Source organism: Corella eumyota, chromosome 1 (genome assembly GCF_963082875.1).
Source record: "Corella eumyota chromosome 1, kaCorEumy4.1, whole genome shotgun sequence".
NCBI lineage: Eukaryota > Metazoa > Chordata > Ascidiacea > Phlebobranchia > Corellidae > Corella > Corella eumyota.
Window position 1 is genome coordinate 15,710,046 of NC_137490.1, and position 10,189 is coordinate 15,720,234.

Genomic DNA, 10,189 nt, shown 5'->3' on the forward strand with positions numbered 1-10,189 from the left:
AAATGAGTGACAATAATAAAAAAAATTTTTTAAACAAAATCATGAAAAGGTAACATAAGACACTTACATCATTAGTTTACCTTAGTTTTAAAATAATCATTATTTTATAGTATTATTTTTTATAAAAAAATAGTAACCATGTTGTATCTTTCTAGCACTTGGTTCAAAAAGTCCCATCTTTTAGGTGGAGTTGAATGCAAAACACTCATGCACTCAACTATAATCTGATGACATTCACACACCACTGCATAAGAACTATCCAATAACTCACGATCATATTTGGGAACAGCTGAAAGACAGCAAAAATTTTTTAAATTAAATTTATCTAGGAACAACAAATAAGATATATTTATTCTATGCTTTAAATACTTGCTTGCAGAGAAATTTTTTAAAAATTTTTATAGAAGCATAGATTTTAGCATTGTACTTTTTTTATAAACAGAAAAAACAAAAATATTAATTTTGATATTAAATCTATATTTACCATCTTTTAAAGCAGAATCTAACTCCCCATCTGTCAAAATAGTTTCAATTAAAGTAATACAGCGTATGTTAAATGCTGTCGAGTATTTGCCATTATTTTGGGCAATAGTGACCCTCAACAGATGCAAACAAGCAGTGAAAACATAACATAAGTGGTAGATTGATATGGAGGAGTTATCTTCGTCAAAAGATATTTTTTGTTGTGATGAACTCTCCTGGCAAGATGGGTTTTTACTTAGTTTGGTGAAAAGAGAAGTTTTGGTCCATTCAATTAAAAATGTTAAAGATTCAAAAGATTCCTAAAAAAAACACCAGAAAATTATTTCTGCTAAAAAATAGTCATTCCATAATAAAATTCTACTAAAGAAAATAAATAATATACCTCTGAAAATGACATGTAGAAACTTCTAGGTAACATTTGTACAGACATTTCTTGTGACAAGACCTCAGGTTTAACTTCAGTGGGTGGGTTGACTTTAGGTAGGCAGTAAAGTAACTCAGGTATCTGTCCTGCTGATACATCTGTCCCGTTGTTTGACTTCTTAGAGCGCCGGAAAGTAAATTTGATGCTAAACATTTCAAAAAAAAAAGTTTTGTATATTTAATTTACTTACAACAAAAATTTGCATAACTTACTTCATATTAAGAAAATATAGTATTACAAATACCCACTTGTCATTGGTTAGAATAGTTTGTTCTCCATGTGAGCCACAATCACTAGAAGGACCACACACTTTAGCAGTTACAGTGTACCAGCGTCCTGCACTGACTGAGATGGGTTCATCAAATGTACAGTGGTATTTCTCCCTATAAATTGCAAGATAATTCACAAATCCAAAAAACAAATGTAAAACAAAACTGTGATACAATAATTTCTGGTGACAAGCATGCCCAATTTGAGTCAAAAAAAAATAACTACACAATAAATATTTTGTATTCATAAAAAATTATTTCAGTTTAATTGTATTAATGTAATACTAAATTTTAAAACATGATTTTATACCAGAAAAAGTCAATGAGGAGAAACTTGAGTTAATTTAAACAAACCTAAATCCACACTCATACGATGTCTTCTCAGTTTCCACCAACAACTCCCCTTCCCCCTGAACCTCCGTTTCCCCAACATCCTCATACACACACACCACCACCGAGTACTCTCCTCTCCCCCCAAACACCCCAACTCCACCTAACATGATATCATTGTCTGACATAAAGCGAATTGCCTCAATGGAATGAACAGAGTAGCCCCAACCACCACCGTGACCTAAACAGAAGAAAAAATTTAAAAAAATTGTGGATATATTTTTTAATGTCACATTTAAGCATTTTAAATGCATTTTCTTAAGAACTGTGTTATAACGCTAGCCAGTTTTATATTTATATTCAAATTATATTTGAATAACCCTACCCAACTCATGTCAATATAATAAATAAAATTTTTAAACATTAAAAGAGTGAAAAGTGCCTACTTTTAAATCGATTGACAGTGTTGTATTCATCTATAGCATGTGGTTGAGAATTAGTTGTTTTTACTGGACTTTGTGAAGACGATCTAGAAATTCAATTAAATCGATATTTGTACTAAAAAAAACAAATTTTGAAATTTTGTAATTTTAAAATAATTCATTAAACTTAAAAACTTATTTTTAATTTAGATAACTTAATACTTACAAGTTAGTTCCATTTACTGTCTCATCTTTTTCTTTATTATTCATTCCATTTGGACATTCAGTTACCAGAGCATTAAGACATGAAAGAAGATTTAAACCTGCTTGTTGCCTTGTAATAATTTCACCAGAACACAAAGATACTGCGAGCTGAAAAATACCAAAGTTTTACGTTTAAATACTGATATTCCCGAGCATTAAATAAGGTAATAATAATCTAAGCATAATACAAGTGAATATTTTTTAATTTGTTTATTTCAAAAGATGTGTTCAAAGAAATATACCCCTGGTGAAAGGGGTAAGTGGTTATCCTTGTTGTTGGTTTTGTAACCACATAACATGTAGCTCAACAGTTTCATTTTCGACGGTTTTAAACTAAATAAAACAGTTAAAAAAGTAAATACTAAGATATATAGTCAGATACTAAATATAACAAGGGTTATAATACAAGTTTTTGTAATTATTTAAACATAAAAAAGTAGACAATTTAAATGTTGGTATACAAAAAAAAACAACGTTATTAAAAAATTTTTCTCTTGGATTAAAAAACACACACTAACCTCCATAATATATCATGGGATACATCCAAACATATTTGTTCATTCAAATCAATCTCAATATTATCAGCCGAGTCAAAATGCTTGCAAGTTGCTTTTTGTACGTCAATGAACAGTAGATTTGATTTAGTTTCGTCATCATCCTAAAATAAAAAAAAAATTGCTCAAAAAAGGGTTTTGACTAACTTTTAAAATAAAGTTGATTAAAGCGAATAAAAATAGCAAACTTTGCAAAAATTTAAGGTTTTAGGTATTTAAAGCCACAAGAAAAATAAATAAATTTGAGCTAAACAGCATTTCAAAGGCTAAATTACACAACTGTTATGGAATGAGATTGATAAAATGTAACAACAATTTTACCTGGTTAAATTTCCGATTATTAAGAGCGTAATGAATTCCAACAAATTGAGTGTTGCCAAATATTTTTGCCTTTTTAAGTTGACTTACATCAAGCAAAACCTGCGCAGAAGCAATATAAGTTACTTAATATTAATAATATTCAAGTTCAAAGAGTTTCAGTATTACTTCAAAAGCACGATATAGATGCTAATTAAAAATAATTAAACATGTAGTATTTTAAAATAATTTGTACATAAAGTTTATAGAACTAACTAGTATTTTCAATATTTTTATTTTTAAATATTTAAAAATAATCTGTGTTATTTTTAAACCTCTTCATATTTAATAAAAGTTGAAGTTTGACAAGAGTTTATCCATAAAGCTCTCGGAAAATTTGGTCCATTTTGTTGAATTTTTGTCATTTGGATTGGAGTAAGAAAATCTTTTATCGATTGTTGACCCAACTGACCAAGCTAATAACAACAAAAACGTCAGGTTAGCATTTAGCTGGTTTCTTAATTTCTGTGTTAGGCCTTTTTTTAATTTCTGTGTTATTTTAAAACAATTTATTAAACATTCATAAAATGATGCAAATAGAAAAAAAATAAAAACAATTTAATTGTTCAAAACATGTCATAGTTTTTAAATTGTCATGACTTAATTACAAAATTTAAAAATAAACAAAAATTTACCATTAAAAATACCCATTTAAATGAATTGAAATACAACTTAACTGATGTTCAAACTTTTAACTTACTCTATTGTTTCCGCAACCATAAACAAGTCCATCTTCAGCTAGAAATACAGAATGGAGGCTGCCAGTACTTATTTGTTTAATTTTTGTATTTAGGTACAGCAATACAGATTGATTTCTAAAAAAAAAGTTAATTTTATAATTTTATTAAACTTTATATATATGGTGTAAGAAAGTCGACTTTACAGTCTAAAAAACCTTTGTCATCAGTAGCTTAAAACATTTTTGACTTGGTTTTAAATTTTTTTACAAAAAAAAATGTCAACTAAATATAAAAATAAATAAAAAGAAATGTACCTGTTAACTGTATCACCAAGTCCAAGTTGTCCATGACTATTTTGACCAAACACATAAACTGATCCGTTATCCATTAAAACCACTGTATGATGAGCACCACATGATATCTAGGATAACATTTATATGTTGAAAAATTCATTTTAGAAATTTCCATACGTTTAATAACTGTTAATCTTTTAATAGATTTCAAATAAAAAGTTGAGGTACCTGGATAGGTTTACATTTTCCTTCCGTTCCAAATTTGATTTGCAAAAGTGGAAGCAATGCCATCTTGTTTGCCTCCTTCAATATATCTGACTTGCTCGGAGCTGAAACATTAAACAACAAAGTTTATTTTTACATAAATAGTTATGTTTAAAACTCTAATAGTCAAGATACAATTAAGCATGCCTAAAAACTAAATAGGCCTACCTTTATTTCCTTTATCATTGGGCAAAGATTTTTTAACTTGAAAAAACACAGCTAGTTTGTTTAAAATTGGAGATGAAGGATCAGCTCCTGGTGGAAAATCCAAGTCCAAAAATGGAAATCGATCGCGATCTAACAACAAGTTATTGTCATTATTTTCTTTCGCTTAACAAAAAAAACAAGTTGTTTGAATAAATTTCATAATAAATCTATTAAACAAAGTTTTAAATCTTTCAAAAAACAACTTACAAAAAAACGAATTATTAATAAATTAGAGTGACAAAATTAAAAGTCATCACCCTTTCTTTTCCCATCATCTTCGTTGACAATATCTGCCTCTCCAGCACAAGTTCTACAACAACCACATTCCTCACATCCTGACCATCCTGCACCACAACCACATGGCCTGTATTAAAAACATCATTTTAGAACCAGTTAATTAAATATTTTTAAGGTTCTATTATTATAAAATAAACACAGCTTCATTTATTTGAACAACACCCTGAAATCAAATTGTTTTATCTTTTTAAAAATAATAAAATGTTTACATTCTTGGGTTTCTATCAGCAGATGAGCTGTTCACACAGTTTGACCCATACCCTGTGCATTCCAAACACACTGCACAAATCATGCACACTTCTTTGTGCCACTTGTGTTTATCAGGTGAACACACGGGGGCACCAGATGCAAGATCAGAAGAACCGGACATCCCAACAAGAGGAATGTCATCCATTGATTTGTCCTCGGGCATTGACACTAAAATATTTAAATTTATTTAAACAAATCTTGATTGCAAAAATTTTTACCTTGAAATCTTAATCAATTTTTAACTTGAAATCTTAATTAAAAATTCTAACAGTTTTAAATTAGGATGAAAATTAAAATTAATTAAAAAAAAATATTACCATCTTTTTCAAGTTCAACCTCTGCAATTCTCTGAGCAATAGGAAGAACACCTTCCTGTATTCTCCCACATTGACCCTTGTTATTTACCCCAGCCGTCCATACCCTACCATCTCTTGATAACACCACTATGTGGGCTTTACCCAACCCTACTTGTTCAACATGAACATCTGATAATGAAGAAACTAAACCTGCAAAAAAACAAGGAATTATTATTAATTTTTTTAATATGCCGCATTTAATAACAAAACGGCTTTTACTATTATATATTTCATTTTTTATGTTTTATGGAAGATTTGAGACAAAATAAATAAATAGTATTTAATAAAAAAATACAAACTTGAAATAGTGAAAGAAATATGGTTTAGATACCAAGTAAATTTTAGAAAAAAAACAAGAAGCGAACAAGAATAAAACAAACCAGTTTTTGCGTCAGCCTGTGTTGAATCTTTCCCAAATAAATACAACTTTCCATCATCAGTTATAAGAGCACTGGTTCCAACATTACAATAACATTTAACAACATGCTTTCCTTCCATGCACTTCATTATCTTTACTTTTTGAGGAGTTGGTTGACGCCGATTTTTAACTTGAATCAAAAAACAATTAGTTTGTTAAAGTAAAAAAAACAAAAACAAGTTTTTTTGTTTAAGTTATACATAAATAATTTAAAAAATATGAAAAAATCCATTAATCATTAAAAAACTTTAATAAAATTTGGCTTTGTTTTAAAAAAATTCCTATTATCTTACTGATAGCTTCACCATCCTCTCCCCTTCGCGGAGTTCCAAGGAAATATACCTCGCCTGTCGAAGCCACCAACAAACCATGACCACCATCTGGTGCTGCTGAGCAACAAACTATTTTGCTGCTTAAGTTTGGAAGTGGAAGAATTTCAGGAACTTTTTTGCATCGAGCCTAAAAGAAAAATAAATTTTATAATAACAAAATATTTTTAAATTCGGAAGTATGTGTAGACTAGATTCAAAATTTTACATACATTTCAAATTTTTTACTTGTTTGTTCTAGGCTAAACAACAATAATTAATTACCTTATTTAATCCTAAAGATTCAGGTTTTCCAGCATAGAAAACTTGACCTTTTTCGTTTCGAGAAAGTGAAAAATCTTTTCCGATTGTCACATGCTGTAATTCACTCTCTTTGTCTGCAAAAAACAATAGTTTTTTGAAATGTTCTAAAACATTTTTTATTATTTGTGTGATTTTTTATTAGTTTCTTGACTTTGCAAAGATAACTTCTTGTAAAGTTTTATACAAAGTTCTATCGCCATCAATTAAATATTAAGCCAAAACTTTTTGGCAGATCCAGACGATCTTAAACAACAGATTTACCTTGGGAGTTGTTATAAACAGGGTTAAAGTCAAGGGCTTTGCCAATTACAATTAAATGTTTCTTGGTGGGGTTTACAACCACTGATGGTTTCCTTATACTCAATCCCTTCTCCTTTACTTTGTAGAAGTTCATTTGATATAATTTCTATGATTAAAAAAATACTTTCAAAAAATAAGTTTGCAAAAATTAAATATAAAAAAAAAATTAAACAAATTGCAAAAATTAAATATTTTTATTTTAAATATAAAAATACCTGGTGCAATCCTGGTGTAATAGAACACATACCCTCTCTATCACAAAACCACACAGCTCCAGGTGAGCCTCTGATATGACAGTATAAGGTTAATGTTAAGGTGTCTTTGTCGATCACATACAAGCATTCATCAGATGTCATTACAAAGAGTAAACCCTAAAATTGAGACCATTTAATATGCAAATATAAATTTTAAGTAAGTTAATTTACAGAAAAGAGACCTTTAACATTAAAAAGCAAACAAAAATGAAGGTCACAAAATTACAGATATTATTAAACCAAATTGGGACTGAAATATTTTAGAATAAAATAAGAGAAAGTGCCATTAAAACTACTCTAAAATCTCACTTACATTAAAATAAAACAGTTGGGTAGGCAAGTTAACAGACATTTTTGAACTTCCTTGTAAATCAACAAGCTTATTTTGACAATAAATAACTCCTTGGCAGGTTAAATTGTATCCAGTTCCAATTTTATATAAAGTTGAATCAGTAAATAAAGCAAACAGATAAGTTCCATCACATTGAAGCGAAATTAGATCAATCTCTGGTTTAAAATCTAAAATTTTACAAAAAAAAAGAAATAAAAACTGCATGCTATTTATTTTTTAAGTGCATTAAATACATTAAAATAGTTTAAATTTAAAAATAAAAAATTAATTGATAAATACAAATATTTTATATTAATCTTTAAATTTTACTTCAATTATCGTCCTAATAATAGGAAAATACCTATTAATGTTCTCAAGAATATACAAATTTTATTAAAAAAAATAAAATCACTAATTCAATAATACTTACTGTCAAAATCAATGTTCCATGATTGAAATAAACAAGATTTATTGATCCCAATTTGTAGTGGTGAAGGTAGGTAAGATGACTTTAAAATCGCAGCCATTACGGAATGTTGCAGGTTTATAAATATTGTTGGTACCTGAATTCATTAAACCAACATTGTAAAAAAATAAATAGTTAAAACTTCGCTATTTTTGTAAATTTTCTTTTACACAAGATCATCATTATTAAAAGCCAGGCGTATAAATTATTATGTAATTGATTATAATGTAAAATCTGATTTGAAACTAAAATTGATTTGAAACTAAAATCTGATTTGTAAAATCTGATTTGAAACTAAATCTTTACCTTAATTGTTGAAGTATCTTGTTGATTAGAACAATCCACAATAAAAGAGGTGATAACTGACAACAACTTTCCTGTTTTACCCCATGCACAAGCCAAACTCAACAGACATGAACTTGCTAAAGAAGGTATGTTTCCATCTACAATATAATTTAAATATTTTAAAATTATTGAAAATAATATTTTTATAAAAATGCATAGTCAATATCATAAATCTTTTGATTTCATTTTAATTAATTACTAGTTATACACAATAAAATAAATTTTAACAAAATGATTCGATTTGCAAATCAAATCCTTTGGTAAATTTCCAGTACCTAAAACTACTTGGTTCGCTTCTTTTTGATCAAACCGCAGTTCAGCAAGCTCAAGTAAAATTTCAAACAACTTTTCTGAAAAATAAATAACAAAATGAAATAATAGAACATATAAATTACCTAATTAAAAAAAAGAAAATAGTATTTTACAAATAATATTGAATTTCAGCAAGTTATAGAATTATAATTTAGATCAGCTACGATCAATTTACAATTTAATCAATTTCACAATAAATTATTAATTATTTTACAGTTTTACCCAGAATTTTTTGTGACTCATTTTTCATTGAATTTAATGTTAGTCCCTGCAACATGTTAAGCAAAGCTTTTAAAGCCTTGCAACACAATTTCTTGTGTGAGTACATTGTCTCTTGTATCAACTCAAATACTCCAGCTAAACCCAGTTCAAGAATCTAAAAATTGAACCTTTGTTTAAATAAATGAACAATTTGTTGTGCAGACTAAACAATTTGTTGTAGGAAACCTAAACATTAAAAAATATATCCTAATGCATAAATATTACAAAATTTATGACCTGTGGGACTTTTACGGTTGTTTCATTTTCACTCTGATCATCAGACGATAATTTATCATCTTGCTGAAATTCTTCCAACATTAATTTCATGAGCATTGAATTTTGTTCAGCATCTTTAACCTTATATTCATAATTACATTAATAAAAATTTGCTACACAGTATCAAAAGTTTAATGCGAATTACACAAACAATAAACATTTTTTCCAGTAAGTGAAAAATATTTTTAAAAACAATGCCGCATTTATGTTTAATAGTTAGCCACACTGTTAACAATAAATTGTACAGTACAAACACTTTTAAAATCTAAACTTGTAATTACCTCATATTCCACCCTACATTGTAGAATAGATGGGGAAGGATTTGGTGTCACTAAAACTTCTAATGGTGATAGTTTTGATTCAACCTTTAAAATATATTGTTTAGAGGTTTGCTTAAACTTTAGTTATTCAAAAACGAAGAGCAATGGGTAAATTTTAACAACATAATCTGTACAAATTAATTATATAATTTAACAAATTTACCACTGGGTTTGGAATGGTAAGCTTGTCTTTATTTTTTTCTGCATTCTTTTTGCCTCTCAGTCGAATAGGAACTGGTTTTTCTCTTCAATAAAAAAGAAAGGTAATATCACATAATTTTATTTGTTGATGCAAACATTGCTCTTTTAAATTTATTTCATAAAAACTAGCATTTATTGATTAACAATTGTATTAATATAAGCAAACAAGCATTGTAAAATGCTCTTGTTTTTAATTCTGTAAGTGAAAAAATACAATGCAACTAAACACAAAAAAAAATTATATAACCTAGTAAAATAAACTAACCTTTCCAAGTATCTTTTTCTTTTTTCACCACTAGGTGGGACTTTTGCACCTTTGATTTTCTCGCCTTTGTTTTGATCAAATAAGTTCGGAGCACTGACGACCAGGTTAAAAAACCTTTTTTCCAGAATGCCCCCCTTCACTGGATTTTGTACGGCAGACATTTGTATTGTCTTATAAGACAATCATTTAAGCATTCGTAACTACATTAAATGCTCAAACCACTTTACTTTTTTACTTTGAATACGTTTGCTTAAATTAAATGCTAAACAAAAACTATGAGACGTTATTTAGTTTTAATTTTTAATATTAAAGTATGCTATATAACTAATTGGTTGTTTACCATTTATTCAATACATAAG

General features: G+C 28.1%; 1 protein-coding gene across 1 annotated transcript in view; it reads right to left on the bottom strand.

Moving 5' to 3' along the window:
• Positions 1-10,065, bottom strand: part of LOC145763906 (E3 ubiquitin-protein ligase MYCBP2-like) — a 34,613-nt gene extending 24,548 nt beyond the window's left edge. Inside the window, exons 1-32 of the mRNA XM_082575461.1 lie at positions 9,831-10,065; positions 9,528-9,609; positions 9,326-9,409; positions 9,006-9,125; positions 8,730-8,883; positions 8,471-8,545; positions 8,157-8,293; positions 7,815-7,947; positions 7,367-7,572; positions 7,015-7,170; positions 6,761-6,905; positions 6,461-6,573; positions 6,161-6,326; positions 5,830-5,997; positions 5,411-5,599; positions 5,054-5,261; positions 4,805-4,911; positions 4,509-4,670; positions 4,305-4,405; positions 4,098-4,204; positions 3,804-3,918; positions 3,379-3,519; positions 3,068-3,166; positions 2,711-2,850; positions 2,435-2,525; positions 2,155-2,300; positions 1,953-2,035; positions 1,531-1,747; positions 1,156-1,290; positions 866-1,052; positions 485-782; positions 138-289 (exon numbers count right to left, since the gene is read on the bottom strand). Coding sequence (XP_082431587.1) covers positions 138-289; positions 485-782; positions 866-1,052; positions 1,156-1,290; positions 1,531-1,747; positions 1,953-2,035; positions 2,155-2,300; positions 2,435-2,525; positions 2,711-2,850; positions 3,068-3,166; positions 3,379-3,519; positions 3,804-3,918; positions 4,098-4,204; positions 4,305-4,405; positions 4,509-4,670; positions 4,805-4,911; positions 5,054-5,261; positions 5,411-5,599; positions 5,830-5,997; positions 6,161-6,326; positions 6,461-6,573; positions 6,761-6,905; positions 7,015-7,170; positions 7,367-7,572; positions 7,815-7,947; positions 8,157-8,293; positions 8,471-8,545; positions 8,730-8,883; positions 9,006-9,125; positions 9,326-9,409; positions 9,528-9,609; positions 9,831-9,991 — 4,578 coding nt within the window. The 5' untranslated portion in view covers positions 9,992-10,065. The remainder of the gene's footprint in view (positions 1-137; positions 290-484; positions 783-865; positions 1,053-1,155; positions 1,291-1,530; positions 1,748-1,952; positions 2,036-2,154; positions 2,301-2,434; positions 2,526-2,710; positions 2,851-3,067; positions 3,167-3,378; positions 3,520-3,803; positions 3,919-4,097; positions 4,205-4,304; positions 4,406-4,508; positions 4,671-4,804; positions 4,912-5,053; positions 5,262-5,410; positions 5,600-5,829; positions 5,998-6,160; positions 6,327-6,460; positions 6,574-6,760; positions 6,906-7,014; positions 7,171-7,366; positions 7,573-7,814; positions 7,948-8,156; positions 8,294-8,470; positions 8,546-8,729; positions 8,884-9,005; positions 9,126-9,325; positions 9,410-9,527; positions 9,610-9,830) is intronic.
• Positions 10,066-10,189: the final 124 nt, after the last annotated feature.